Consider the following 15,881-nt stretch of genomic DNA (forward strand, 5'->3'; position numbering starts at 1 on the left):
GGGGGGAAGAAATGCTATTTAGAGAATTTTCAAAACCATGAAGTACAGTAATCCAGTCAGAGCTTGTCTGTAATGAAATCTGGAGTTGCCGGTAAACCTGAAAGCAGAATGTGTTGGTTCAGTGTCTTGTACTAACAGGAGGGCGTGTTCCTTCTGGGAGCCGGAGGGGCGGCTTGTATTAAATCTGCATTTCCTCCCAACACTGCCAAAGTGCTGCAATATGCAAAAAGGACAAAAGCAGTTACCCTCTGTGAAATAGTCAATAAAGCAATCTTCTTTTATGTACAGGTAATATTTCTCACTTCCAGAATTTTTATATGTTATTTTCACAGCCTGGGATTATCCAATTAGTTTGAAACCTATTTTCTAAACTATTTTCTGTAAATATCAGAAAGCACAGGCATGCGTCTCTAATCGTACCGCACAGCCGAGGGACGCTCCATTGATGAGATGTTCATTTAGCAGCACTTCCTGTTCCAAGTTGTTCCCTGATATAAACAAAAACGATTGGGATCCTGTCACAGTCAAATTTTCTATCTTTTCCAATCATTTTCTGTTCAGCTTCATATGTGACAAAGGACTCCTTCTGTCGATGGCAGCAATCTTTTCAACATAAACCATCCTAATATCCTGAAGCTCACGGATACAGATTTACGAGATGAAAGTTGTAACAATTCATATTAAAGAACACCACTGCATTTAAGATTTCCAAAATGTTATTTTCATGGTCTAGGAAAGTTTAGTCAATATTTGTGAACACGAGCTGCTCTCTCTCAAAACCAGAAACCAGAGAATGAAGTCTCAAAGATGTGATGAAACTTAAAAACAAGTGGCGATGTCTGCAGGCAATCATCTCGAAGGCATCGTACAAGACACATCACATCATCTTCCCCAAAATATATTAAACTCACCAAACTGTCTGCCCGCTTAGCAGCGGCTGAATTGCGGCGAGGTAAAGCAGTGCGTGTACTGGTAGTTCCGTTACCTGCATCCCCACAACTGTGTCTCTGGCCACCAGCCACATAAGCCAGAGAGGTACTCGCTAGTGTGTGTACTGGTAGTTCTGTTAGCTGTTAGCCAGAAATCCTGTCCAAAACACTAGAAGCGGGAAAACTGTTATCCCCCAATGTGTCTCTGGCCGCAGAGTAGCGGTTTCTGGTTGACGATTGCACTAAGCTGTGTTATCGCTAGCGGGCCCTAGTGGCCGGGGGCCGGTTAGGAGTGGGGAGTCAGCTGGCGATCAATGTCTGAACAAAACAGACAATAAAAGGTGTTTTGAGAAAGTGTGAGTCACTGAAACCACGAGAGGTCCCTTGAGCATGCAGCCGTAACTGGTCGCCTGAAGTTTAACAGGAACAGTAAGTTTGCTGCAGCGGATTGAAAGATTTGTTGTGGACGGACACAGAGTTGCACACTCACACACGTGAGTGATCGCATGATTCTCCTGGCACAGATAAAAGTAAAGGCAGTTACTTGCCCTGATCACTGCTGGTTTGAAACTTTCCTGATTTGATATATTAGTTGGGCAATAGATAGCTAGTCAGAGTTAAACCTAGGTTAAAATTATTTAATATAAGTTATATTACATTTGATTCAACAGCATTTAAATGACCATATATCTTTAGCAGGCCTGAACTATGTGTTGAAATAAAATCATTGAAATGCTGATATCTGTAACCTAGACATCTAAATACCTACTAGACTTTGTACTCAAGCTTTATCCTCAATGTCTAGACATCTTTTGACCTTCGGATCAACAATGCAGTGCCTGCTGAGATGTGTAGTCGGATGTTCTTATTTACACAGTAAGAACTCTGAGACCAAAGCGATACGCTTGCCTTACAGCTTCGATGATCCCGAGTCATATATATTGAGGCATTTTGCAAGCCATCAGAGAACCTTGAATCATATCGACCCTCAACTCCACAGTGAAAGCAGCAAAGTAACAATCAGCCACAAAGTTACCCCCGCCATCAAGGAGATGCTTCTCTTTGAGCTTTGCGTCAATTTGAAGTGAAAAAAAAAAAAAATCCAAGTTCCTCATTTGCAATGTGTGGGAAGTCTGTCTGGGTAACTCAGCCACCTGCTGGCAGCTCCTACATTTATGCATTAAATCCTAGAATTTATTCTTGAACTCGGATTACATTTGAGTCACTCTCCACGTTGTTTTGCACTTTATATAACATTTTGACTCTGTGTGGCTTTGTGGGCACTGGCGCTGAACTCAAATCATAGAAGCTTGTTGGAGAGAGGTAAAGACAGGCTGCATGTGTTCAGAGGCATGGTGTCACGCTGTCACTTAGCAGTGTTGCTTTATTCCTCACAGCCCACCATGGTTATTGATTTCTGGCCCTCAGCTTCCAGACAAGTGACCGGTTTTCTGTGGTATTCAGCTGTGACACTATAAAGTGGATGGTCTATTTTTTTGTATTTTTTTCTTACAGAAATACATCCAAGTGCTTCAAGACTGATGCTGGACAAGCTGTGACTGCCGACATTTCTTTGACATGTTCACAAAATTACATTTTGTTTTTCCTTTCCTTCACTGTAGCTAGAGGTTTGCAAAACAAACACTGTGGGAAAACACGACGGTCAATTTCAAAATGTCTTGAACCCATGAGACAATGCCAAGATATCAGATGAGACCAACAAAAACAGAGCCTTATTTTAGAATATGAAAACAATATCTTGCAACCTTTTTTGTTTTGTTTTCATTATTCTGATGGGACATCCTGTAGCTGGGCTGATAATATACTGACAGATTCATCTGATAACACCAATATCATTGAAATACATATATCATTCAGAGCATATTCTTGCGTTTGACAATCTCTTTTCCTTCACTATGGAGACTTTAGTGGAGACATAAGCAAAGAAATTGGGAATTAGGTGCATTTCCATACATTTTTTAGGAGCCAATAAACTAAGTTACTGAATAGTAGTTTTGTCAGAAGTTGGGAATTTAGGCTATGTGGCCCCTGACATCTGCCCCCACACGGAGTAGAAGAAGTAGATGCTGTAAACTGGAAACAAAACAAGTCGGCTTAGCCATCCATCCCATCAACGAAAGACGAATTGTTCTTTAATGTCAGCTACTTGTCACGTTTTAATGGTGTCTGCAGACAAAGACAAGCATTCAATCATATGGGAATGCCCAGGAAGAGACAGCTGATCAGTCATGGGAGCTAAATATTCATTATTATTTACACCTTATTTGCATGAAAGGAAAATAAATAAAATGTAATGAAGCAGCAGTAGGCAGCTACTTTGTAGCGCCCAGGGAGCAGTTTGGGGTTCCGTGCCTTGCTCCAGGGCACTTCGGCAGTGCCCAGGAGGGTAACTGGCATCTCTCCAGCTACCAGTCCACGCTCCGTACTTGGTCCATACGAAGACTTAACCAGCCACCTTATGGTTCCCAGGCCAAGTCCAAACGGACTGAACTACTAGCACGTCTTAATCATTGGAAAAGTGTTGATTACATTCCAGATTCATTATGAATTGTGTTGTAAAAAAACATGTACGCTCTTCCATTTCTTCTCTACTGTAACTCATGTCCCTCAGCGCTGACCACCAGACACACACACACACACACACACATACACACACGTACAGTTAGTTCAGAGACCTGCATTAATTTTGAAATTACAGTCGGGGCTACTCTCAAAGCGTTCAGGATTAGGCCTCGACAAAATGACCTGGCAACACCCATGCCCATATCCATAGTAACTCAGTGGCAAGTCGCTAAAAGGTTTGAAAAGTCCAGCGAGGAAGTTGGCAACACTGTGTGTGCTTGTTCCACAATAAATCCATGATATTCCACACACTTAATATTGCAAAATGTAGAAACAGACATTTGAATAAAGCACATCCAATAATAACTAATTAAAATAATAAATCACAACAACAACTATCTGTATATATATATATATGTTGTTGTTGTTGTGATTCATTACGTACAATAATTAAAATAACATAACAACTTAACAACTGTAAAGTCAACATTTACTTTGGGACAAGTTCAATGTGGTTTCTCTCAACTTTTTAATTAATAACACTGGTAGTTAATTATCACACAACTCCAAATAATGATAATGTTGCTCTGTATCTTGAAAGGTGATGTTAAGTCAATATTGCAACAACAACTTATTGCAGGTGTAAGATAATTCTTAAAGCTAGCATTGCTAAATGTAATCACGTCTGAGCTAAAGTTTATTTTCTGCCTCATTCTGGCAAAGATATTTTTAGGAAAAGAAAAAAGTTGTTAATTTTGTATGTGTATTACTCCGAAAGGATTTCTAATGATAATGAACACTTTTATGTGTACGACTTTTCCAAGTAGGACGAGGTAAGCCTTCAGATACCACAGGATGTTAGTTCTACTTTGTTGTAGTAGTTGTTGTTTTTTCAAAAGTTCTCACTGAAACGATCTTACATATTGTTTGTGCTTGCAACACAGTGGAAGCACAACACGTACACAGTGAAGTAGCTATTAGGCTTAAGAGCTCAACCTGATGAGGATATCAGGCAGCTAACGGATAACTTCATAAGACTGAATTGCTGATGTACCATTATAACTGACAGCATGAAGTCTATAGTGTTGCCTTCGATCCTTTATTTCCTCCCTGCAAATATTTTAGTGTAACTCATGAACAAACACCTTAGTTCTCAATGAGATGCAATATCATTTGCATTATTACAACAGCTACATAAATTGTTGTCACATCTCTTGGCAACAACAGCTTGGTACATTCGATTGGTTTACTTTCCACATGCCATGACATCCTTGTACATTCAACTGTTATTCAGAATTTAGAAAGTATTGTATGTCCTCACTTACAAAGTGCACCTTTAATGCACAGCAGTGAGGCCATTGCACGGTGTCGGTCCATTCACACCACCAGATGTTACTGTTCTACATCCAATGAGGTATGATAAACGTTTCTCTTAATGGAACAAATTAAACAGAATAAAACAGAAAGGCTCCTTGCGGTATCATGGCAGAAGATTATTTAAAACGCCATTAAGCATTATCGATCCTCACATCCACAGCTCATTGATTGTTTAGCACCCTTTTAAACAGCCACGCGAGCTCCAAATACTGATACTGCCTTTGGGCAGTTTTGGCATCCAGCACAGGTCCCCTGTTAAAAGACAATTCAGTAGACACAGCTCTTCATATGCCATTCTTAGGTACCGCCTCTTGCTCCTACAGATACACATTGGGAGCAGTATAGGGTTCAATGACTTGCTCAACAATAATTTAATCTATCGACCAACTATATAATTAATGTGTAACCTGCTTGAGCTACACTCGACTCCTAGCCTTACCTGTAGAAAATCTGTGTTTTTTTTGTTAAATGTTCATTATTGAAACTACAAAAACTTGAAGAGTAACTGCACAGTTACACATGAGTGGCTGGACTCATGCCCAGACCTGTGGGTGGTGTTTCACTTCATTAAGGCTGATTGAGACCAACTAAGAACCTAATGTCAAGCAGAAACAGACTAATCATCATCAGTCAAAACGATTAGAAGTGTAGACAAAGTATCAAAGTAAAAGAACATTGATCACATGCGTTTTCTTCCATCACTTCAATCCAGAGAGAGGATAGCGATGCTTTGGGCCCATTGTGTATATCAAGATTTGATTTACTCAATCTGAAGTAATATCAATTGGCATTTTTCATATTTTACTGTTGCAGTGCTTCAATTAATCTCTCAGATAATTCACTCACAGAAGCGTTACTGTCATCATTTCCACCTGATTGATCAGATTGTTCAGGCGTTTTGGATTCGTCTTGAACAAATACAAGGAATGACAATGAATTAAAGGACCGGAAAAGATTAGTGTTCAGGTGGGTGGGTTACTGCAGGGATGGGCTGCAGCTCTATTATTATGCTGATAGTAATTGAGACTACTTCCCATGGAATATTTCAACTCTTCTTTGAGATGCCAGGCCTTCCACCATTTGCCTGCTACGATCAATAGAGTTCATCTAATTTATTTTCTTCAAATAGCCTGAAGCCTCGTCAAGCATCTTACACAACTACTCACTCAACAGCTATTCAATGAGGGATATCTGGCAGGAAACACGGAACAGAAGCTTGTGGTCGGGTCAAAGGAGGATACAGACACCGTTTCCATCAAAGCAACATCTAACGCATGATTATAATAGCGGTGCATTTGGGCTGAAAATAAATACCTTAAACAAGTTCTGAGAAAGACTGATAGCTGTGTAAGCTGTCATACTCATGGTGACCCTTTGGCAGACGTGGAGCAAGCTAAATAGGAGCTTTGAATGTAAAAATAAAAGATATTCGGCACTGCCCTAGATTCAGTAGGAAACTAACCCACGTTTATACTTTAAAAAGCCCTTTTGGCACTTCATGTCAACTTTAAACTCTTAAAAGGCTGATCCCTAAAAGTTAACTAAATCTAAAGGAGCACAAGCAAAACGTTGATGCTTTAATATACGGTGTAGCTACCTGCCCCTTAAATTATGTTTCTTTTAGCTTAAAGATAGCACAAGAGTAAAATTCAACATCTACATAACACACACACGCACGCACACACACACACATACACACACATACGGGTAGCTATTAAAAATGCATATACCTTCTTTCCCTGTAGGAGGCAACAAAGAAACAAAGCAACTCTAAATTTGTGCCACTTATATTTTTCTTTCTAGTTGTTGGTGCGGGATGACATGTAAAGAACTTGGGTAGGTTTCGGAAAGGATCATGTTTTGGATTAAAATAAGTACATTTGTTCCATAGTTTATTAGGCAATCATAACTAGTACATTATATAACGTTTCACAACCTATGTAACCTTACTTAAAATACATCAATGTCGACTTTTGGTTTTAGACGGGACACAAACAACGATGAAAGTCCTGTGTCTGTTTGATCCATCCACCCCAACCTCCTCTCTACATGAACTCATCACTCTTTGTACTACGTCAGCTTAATTCTCCTGTACTTCGCCATAACTGCAGCCACCTATCGTCAGACACGTAGGGCCACTGACCAAGCTGCCGTATTTGACGACTTGGGCGTGAGAACGGGCTGCAGGATATGAACAAAAGAGGATATCTTGCTCAAAGATGAACACCTTGTTTCCAACACACAGTGAAGGCGTACTGTTTGCACATGATTATGTGTCAGAACAATGAAACAGTGACAAGAAAGCAATCTTTTCACTTATGTATAATCCCCCCTTTGACCTCAAGATCCTGACAAACCGAGCAGGATGAGTTCAGCTCAAGCTGCCAAATGACTTGTAAGATTGTCTGAGGGTACGTCCTATTTAATAGCTTATCCACAGTGAACGTTTGCTTTGCTAATGCCAGTGATATATATTAGATGCGTTAGACAGCTACATAAGTGCTGAAGCCCCGTCACAATTTTCTGAAAAAGTGAGTGGAAGTGTGAGTTTAAATTTTCTTCTTGCTTTGAGGAATCAGACAAGCCTGTCGGACTGTACGGACAGAAGATGTAATTGAGTGTGTTGTGTGTGGATTTTGCTCATTAATATATGACAGAGGATGTCAAATAGATAGACCCTAGAATGTGTTATTATATTATATAAATGCATTCTTAATTTAAAAGGAAAAACAAGATCCGGGGAAAAATCAGTTGAATAAGAGATTAAACTGCTGAAGCTATTCATAAATGTTCTGCCTGTTACACAGATTATGTATAAACTCACAAAGTGGAATAGTTGAGCAGCAAACATTTCTTCTGAGATACGCTGCAGGTTGTTGTGGCTTTTACTATGGATGACCCCTGGATCTTTAATCGAAATAAACTACATGCAAAGAAAAAGGCCAATGCCTTCAACAACTGGTGTTTGGTGCGTAATTGATCACAATACGTAATGACAATATAATAATGACAACTGAATACTTCAACCACACTTCAATAGCGCATGTGCTTTCAATCAATCTCCTTGATGTGCGTGGATAAATCTCCATGTAGACTAAGTTGCACCATCCAAATTTGCAGCATGTTTGCGACAGCCTCAAAAAGGCTAAATAACAACAAACCTAATGCTACTGTTTCATTACACTCCCAACTCATCAAATACAGACACTGGGTCAGTGGTCTAAGCTTCAAACTCTGACACTCTTGGTACCCCTCTAGCGTCAGTTTGAACATGGCAGGGACAGCGTGTCCGTTTCCACTCATTGCATGCATAGTGTCTTAAATAAACTGCAGTCTTTACAGGAAGTTAGGCTTAGGCAATAAAAGAGCGTGGTTGACGTTAACGAAGGATTCACATAATTAGCGAGTGACAACCGAGTCACATGACTAGTGACGCTAGTCATGTGACTAACGACTCACGTGACCCGAAAGGCAGTCTCCTGGACGTAAGTCCTGTGTTGCGTTGTTTATACAATGGACAAAATAGAACTAGGGTGAAAGTTCTATTTACAACCACGAAAAGCTAGCTGGTTTAAACCGTGTCTCTCTGTCTATCGCTCTCCCCTCCGATACAGTCATATGGACAGCGCTGCAACTACACACACATTGAACAATTATTCCAGATTCCAAGGAATATATTCATTAAACAATGAACCCGTGTGATAGGTCTCCACAATACACACACAACAAACAAAGCGGTCCAATATTCTGAAGCAACATCTAATCGTTTGTCACTTCTATCTCGGCGAATGATTTTGTTGTTTTTAATATTTTTCTATGAATAAAGCTTAAATGGATTCATCAGTCGACTATGTAAATTCTTAGTCTGGAACACCCCTGATGTTATTATTCACCCCTTCCTTTACTCCGGTTGGTCAGCATTGGAGTCTTTCCTGGTCCATCTGAAGTGAAGTCTAATGCAGGAAAGACACGTTTCTATGGCAGATTATTAGCAAACATCACTCCCACCACTGCAACAAAACGAAGTACGAGATATATGAGATATATGGTTCCCAGCTGTTTCTCACACCAATTTCTACAAAGCCAAAAAAAAGTGTGGCACTCTCAAGGTCTCACAAAATTCTGATTGCTGCCTGCAGGCTGAACAAACAGGAAGCAAGAGTTTATAGGAGAGCTCTGTGAATTGTGAGAGCTGAATAAGTATATGAAATAAACTAATTCAAGGAGAAATCTAACCTCTTAAATGAGGTGCAGTGAGATTCCAATGAAACCTCTCACCCACAGTATCGATTCAACGAGCTTTTGTTCCGTTGGTGCAACAGTTCCTGCTGTTTTCAGTAAGGATTGACATTATACATGATGCACTTTCCATGATGAAGTACTACTGTACTTGGTGTTTTGCTTTCATTGACCTCCGTCGGAAACAGTGGGTCTGTGGGCACAGTTCATTCTGCCCTTTAATTGACACAAATAATGAAGTCGTATTTTCACAATTGAGAGGCCTGAGCGGTTAAAGCGGTGATGCGACAGAAACATCTTGTCCTTTTGCTTTCTTTGTCATTACAACAAACCTTATTGACCTTTTCAAGCTGAAATGTGTTGTGACAACAGTTCCTCGCTGAGTGGTGTCGGGCGATTTTCACGCCACGGCTAGTGTGAGTCCACTCGTTGAAAATAAAAATGGCAACTCTACCTTCATCACACTTTTCATGATTTATTCAAATGTTGCAGTCGCAAAAGGGACAGGGCTGCGTGCGAGGGGGGTTGATCTCTCCCTTTTAACAGCGAAAGTTGAGTTTGTTGGAGACATAAAATATGCAGTATGGCAGAGTTAATTACGCATTTCTACATTTACACTCCATGTTGTTAATGTAGGTAAAACTTGATGGAAATGAAATATGAAAATAATGTTACCAAAAGGGTCGGTTTCTGCCACTTCCAACAGTGTGTCGAGTAGTGTGAAAGTTGACCTAGATGGACAGTAAATGTCAACACTCAGGTGCTGTAGACATATCATCACTTCATAAATGTGTGAAAATAACTGCTGAGTTCAGTCGGATAGACGTTTTCTGAAATCCTTCAGATGGATAGTGATTGCCTATATTGCTGTATATTTGTAGGTGTTTTATTTGGTAATTCTTCAAACCCTTGCAATCTTTATGCAAAAGAAAACTTAATATGATTGTGCATTTAAATCCACATAACCAAACTAGATGGGCACCCGTAGAGCACAGACCTCCACCAAGGCTGTTTCCATAAGTGAAGGATAATGTGTGTGTATCCGTCCTGTGATTCGGTGCCGCTCCAAAATGTTATGTTCTTCCTTGGCCCATGCTACACCCTTCCAGGGCCTGTAGCTTTTCATAATTCCTGCTGAAAAACAGACAAAAAAATGAACAGAAAACATAACCACCTTGGCGAAGGTACAGATACCATTGCTCCATCATGCCTTTGTGTGATTTGTAGCCAAATTGGGACTCCACAATAGTTATGGATCAGTAATGAAGGCCCTGTGGCAGACTGAGAAACAGAAACAGATTTTGATGGTTGTGTGCTGTTGCATTTCTCTAAATAGGAAATATGAGCAACATATAGATGTAGAAATGTTCCTTTATTTTCAGGTCAGCAGAATGACACCGCAGAGGGAATAATACGTTAGGACATATGGGGCTCAGTGTATCAAAATTTACATAATGCGCTGTGACATATATGCTCCAGAGGATCTCATTTTCACTCTTGAGTACGTCCCAGGGCTAAACTACCTCACATTTTATGACAGCTGCCAGTTCTACATGTCCTCGGATGGTTGTCCTTCTGTAGGGGTGAGAGTAGGTGCAACTGGGAGGAATTGATACTCGGCCAGTTTTGCCTCACTGAATCACAAAACAACTGCCATTCCTGCTCATTAGCTCATTTCATTGTATTGTATGTGTTGGAGTACAGACAGTACACTGTACATGGGTGTGTGTGGGAGTGAGAATTGAATTGCAAAGAATGTACACTATTGGAACTGAATGTTCAGTAGCTTTTTGCTGCCTGCCAAATTATAGTAATGTTGACACAAATGATCAACCGCATGGTGTTGCCAAAGAAAAAGTCTGGGGATCACGAATGTCCGTAGGACTGATCCTCTGTGGACCCTAAATGTTTGGATAAAATTTTACAACAATCCATGAAATAGTTGCAATATTTCAGTCCGGACCAAAAATAAACCCAATTGATTATTTAACTATACAGATGCAGACTTGTTCTGCATGATTGTCAATGCAATCAGTATGTTCCATGACACAGAGTGAGAATTGTGCAGGTGGCCACATCGTTTATAAGTAGATGTCAAGGGCCAGCTGGTGGATGCACACTCCCCCTGCCTCCCAACTGTCCCTGTGGTTCACAGCCAACTCGTCACCTAATAACATCGAGCAGCAAATCTATCATCAGAGCACAGCCGTATAATAGCCAAATGTGTTATCTCCACCGAAATTAAATGAATGTGCCATCTATAATCCATAATATAATATCAGATTTTCCAAAATGCCTGTTGCTAAAGGTGAAAACAAACTTGCCTCGGAAAAGCACCGACTGGGCAGAAAGACAGACCCACCAAACGGGGTGTAATTAAAAATAATCTGTTCAAAAAATACAAAAAGGAAGGAACCAGTTGGCCTTCATCAGAAGGCCTTCATCAAACAAATTAACTTGGTTTATAGTAAAACGTGTCATTCAAACGAGGTGCATTGTTGACGGTGTTATACATGTGTATAGCCCGAACTACCAGTCATCGCCCATGTAGATCTGACATGAGGTCCCTCCCACATAGCAAACATTGTGATGAGGTATTCCGGTCCATTCGTTGTGCAGTCAGTAGATTACTGCCTTCGTAAAGCCCAGCAACACTACAGTCTTGGCGATGCTCAGGACCACCCTCCTGGTATCCAACATCCTGCTGTTTTAAAGTCTGTTTGATCACACTCTGTAAGCCCATACACTGTAATCCGTTCACATGCAGAACAAGTGTGAAAAAGGAGTTGTTGTTGCATTCATTTGTTCATGTATTGTAACATTCTGTATGTACTGCATAAAAGGAGTAAAGGCCAACCTCTTCTACTGGGCCGTGCTTTGTTTTGGTTATTGAGTTTAGTTTCCTTGAATTAAAGCGGGTGAATGAATATTCATTGCCCTCACTTGAGTTCTGCAGGATGGGTTTGAAGAATAGACCCTCGACTACAGGTAATTGGCTCATTGATGAACTCATTAAGAATTTTAAATGTGTTGTTGAGTCAATGAAAAGCAATAATAAATCCTCACTGCTTGCTATGATGAGGTTGCATTCGTTTCTTTAGATAAAACCGAAGTGGAACAAGCTTAGTTACACAACAGTGGCGGTGATTTCCTGTCAATATCCATTGTTGTGGGGTCACCTTTTGGTTTCCTCAGCCATCAGGGTCATTTTACAACACATTTTAAGGCTCTGTGATGCTTTTCCTTCATTTGGTAAATGCTCAAATTTTGATAGAATGGTGAATAGGCTATTCTTTCTGAACATCTTATTAAATGAATGAGCAAAGATGCAATGACTGAGATTTTGTAAAGGAATACTTCAACCACAAAACGACTATTTGTCATTTACTCACCCTGGGTTACCTTGACTTCTTGAAGAAAACTTTGTTTTTCGCACATGCCTCCAAAACAACAAAGTTTGAAGACGGATATGTTATATTACCATTTACCTCAATTGATCAAGACCTTTTTCCTGTTTTTGATTCTCCATTTCTCCGTGGTGGCATGCATGAAAGAGAACAAATCCTCAAGATTTATGGGAACACAGGGAAATTGATATACAAATTGCCATTTTTGGGGTGAAGTATTCCCCCATTTATTTTTGCATGAACTACAACTTTGATATGGCATATTCTAAGAAGCAGTTTAAAGATGCTGCAAGCTTTAGACTTGCTTCAGTACAAACCAATAATATAATGTACCTATAGGCCCCTATATATCATATAAAATGAATTGTTACATTATTCTCTCCACTGCATCATTCTGTTTTTATCAAGTACTCTTTTTTTGACACTGTAAAGGCATTTCTGAGACAGCCAATCAAATTTTAAATCACAGTTTTAAAGAATATCTGCCTAGAATGACCTTCTCTTAACTGCAGATGCTAGAGATGGTCCAATTCCAGTTCTTTCAGACCCAAGCGAAGCTTTCGTCATGGTTGATCGTGCTGCTTTATTGAGTCATCTTGAGATCTGGATGGGTGCTTTGGGTTACGCATTAAGTTGCTTTGGGACCATTCTTACTAACAGATCATTGTCAATTAAAAAGGGGAAGTCCTTCCCTTCAAATGCTGTAATCACCCTCAGGTCCCATTCTCTTCAGTCTTTACATGCTCCCGCTTGGCTGTGTCATTTGCTGGCTTCCTTTTGAATATATAGCACTGCATTGCACTCAAACTCAATTTAGACAGAAAGATCTTGGTATCGTAGCCTCTTACACCAATACTGCAGTATAGATATTACCATGTATATTTAACTTCAAGTAGAATCTGAAATTATGAAAATGTCATATTTACAAAAGGAGAAAGAAATGTGTTTTTAAGTCCCGTTTTAGAATTCAGAGATTGTTATAAATGGAGATTTTTTTATGGTATCATTTGGTAATCAGAGAGGTGCAGTTCTGATTTCAACACCTCAACGGCAATGACATCCATGAGGCAATATGTTTTTGGGTTGTGCGTCCATCTGTGCGTCTGGTCCCCTCTCATCAACGTCGATCACCTGGAGGGAATTTCTTTAAGCTTGGTACAAACATCCACCTGCACTCAACGTCTAACTGATGACAGTCACTGTGATATTACAAAACACGTATTTGGCTATAACTCAAGAATTCAAATGCCAAACATGACAATTTCACATCGATGTCTAATAGGTTAAAATTTTGATGCATTGGTCACATTGTTTTTTCGAAGTTGTCATGCCAATAAAGCCAAATTGAATTAAATTGATGTAAACTGCAAAATCAGTGGCGGAGGCATACATCAGTGAGGCTGCAATTCTTTTAATCTGTAGCTGCATCCCTGTAGCATTGTTTTTGTTGTTTATTTATTTGTCTTGCCCTGTCTGTGTGAGGGTATCCCACATGCATATGATAAGCGGGGGTCTGGGAGATGTTGAGATGTTCTCAGCGACTCAGCACTACCTTTGTCAGAGAGAACATTTTTGCAAATCCAGGGTTGCGTAGTATTGTACTGTGTTGCACTGTATGGTGTCTCTTGAACTGTCTAAAAATAAAAAAGAATTATGCACAAAAAGGATATAGTTGGCACCAAACAACGAGACCTTTTGGTCCTTGCTTTGGCATCTTTCCACTGGCTGCCAGTCAAATGATTTTAAGGCTTTACTGGTCATGTTTAAAGGTCTTTCTCTGAGCTACAATGCTGACCTTTTAGTTGCCTATGAGCCTGAGTGCACTTTCAGATCCTCAGACAGGGCACTCCTGACTGCTCTCGAGTCTAGTTTGAAATCGAGAGTAAACCAAGCACTTGCTGTCAGAGAATCCTCAACAGCCAAGTGCCCTGCTGGAGAACCTGAAGCCTACTGAATAAATAAGACTTTTTTTTTTTTTATCAAGCAGCAAACATGTTAAGGGAACATGGAGTGCATGGCATCACCGCTTTCTATTCTCTTTTTCAGAACAAGAGCTTGAAAACGAAACTACTTTCAGGACACAAACTTTGTGACGCCTATGCTGAAGAGGTAAGGATTTCCAATTACTACATTCGGCTTAATCGCATACATAATTACTTCTCAGCTCCAGCTACTTCATTGTTCAAGGAATAGGTGCAATTCATGATAAAATATTGCAGATTAATTTAGCTCTCTTGTGAGCAAGCATTGTTAACAAAATTCAAATTATAACTCTAACTTAGCAAATGTTGTCTCGGTCTCTTCATGCTTTGGATCATTAATTTAACTGTGATTAGGAAAGTCTTTCACAAAAAGATCCACTGAAGTCTATTTCTGTCGTTCTCACTCTCTCTCTCACACATACTAACCCACAAACTTGCTTGGTTTTGGCTGTTCAGTGACATCTCAGACCAACTTGTCTCTAACAGTGAGCTCTTTGATGGCTGTACAGAGCAATCTCAAGAACTCAGGTTGTAGTAAGAGCAGCTTCGAGTACATTTCGTCTGTGTCAATTTTTGCTGTCACCTACTTTTCCTCGTTTTCTTCTTCGGCTCTGCTGCCGGTTGTTACGGTCACCAGCGTCCAGCAGGTTCACATCCTTATTGGAGCCTTGAGCTGAGCTTTGAACTGCTGCTTTTGCCTTCTTGCTGACCAATGCCCATGCTGGAATTTAGCCATGCAGGATTTTACAAGGCAGCGGGTCCTGCGGGCGTCGTGATGACATGCCCGAGTGAGTGCAGCTGGTGCTGTGTAATCGTGGGCTCAATAGTTAGGCAGTTGTGCAGTTGGTGATTCCAAGCATTTCCTGAATCCAGGCTACAGTATGAGGAATAACTTTAGATTTAACAACACACGCAGTGTGGGGATGCAGACAGGTTGATCGATGGCTACCTTGTTGTTCAGATGGAGATTGTTCTTCACAAAGACCCTGGACTGAACCTCCTCTCAGGCAGATGAGGCTTGGTCAATGCTACGGACATTTTTTTTACCAAGCTTTTTGAACGACAAAACTATTTTTAGTATCTTGTATATTCAGGTGATGTTAAGGAATTTGAATAGTAATCTGTACCCTCAAAAAATATGCTTTGCTTTGGATTACTAAAGTAATTAATAAAGCCTTGAACTTGCATGCTTTCTAATGTCCACCAGGGGGCGACTCCTCTGGTTGTATAGAGGTCTATGAGAAAATGACTACTTCTCTCTTGATTTATTACCTCAGTAAACATTGTAAACATGAGTTTATGGTTTCAATCTCTAGTTTCAAGTCTTCTTCAATACAGCATGATGTTCATTTAGTAGATTATGG

General features: G+C 40.1%; 1 protein-coding gene across 1 annotated transcript in view; it reads left to right on the forward strand.

The window, feature by feature from the left end:
- luzp2 (leucine zipper protein 2) overlaps nt 1-15,881 on the forward strand; it is a 149,667-nt gene that overhangs the window by 98,138 nt on the left and 35,648 nt on the right. Inside the window, exon 6 of the mRNA XM_031848593.1 lies at nt 14,582-14,644. Within this exon, the coding sequence (XP_031704453.1) occupies nt 14,582-14,644 (63 nt within the window). The remainder of the gene's footprint in view (nt 1-14,581; nt 14,645-15,881) is intronic.

The sequence above is a fragment of the Anarrhichthys ocellatus genome, unplaced genomic scaffold, assembly GCF_004355925.1.
Source record: "Anarrhichthys ocellatus isolate YVR2014 unplaced genomic scaffold, GSC_Weel_1.0 scaffold8, whole genome shotgun sequence".
NCBI lineage: Eukaryota > Metazoa > Chordata > Actinopteri > Perciformes > Anarhichadidae > Anarrhichthys > Anarrhichthys ocellatus.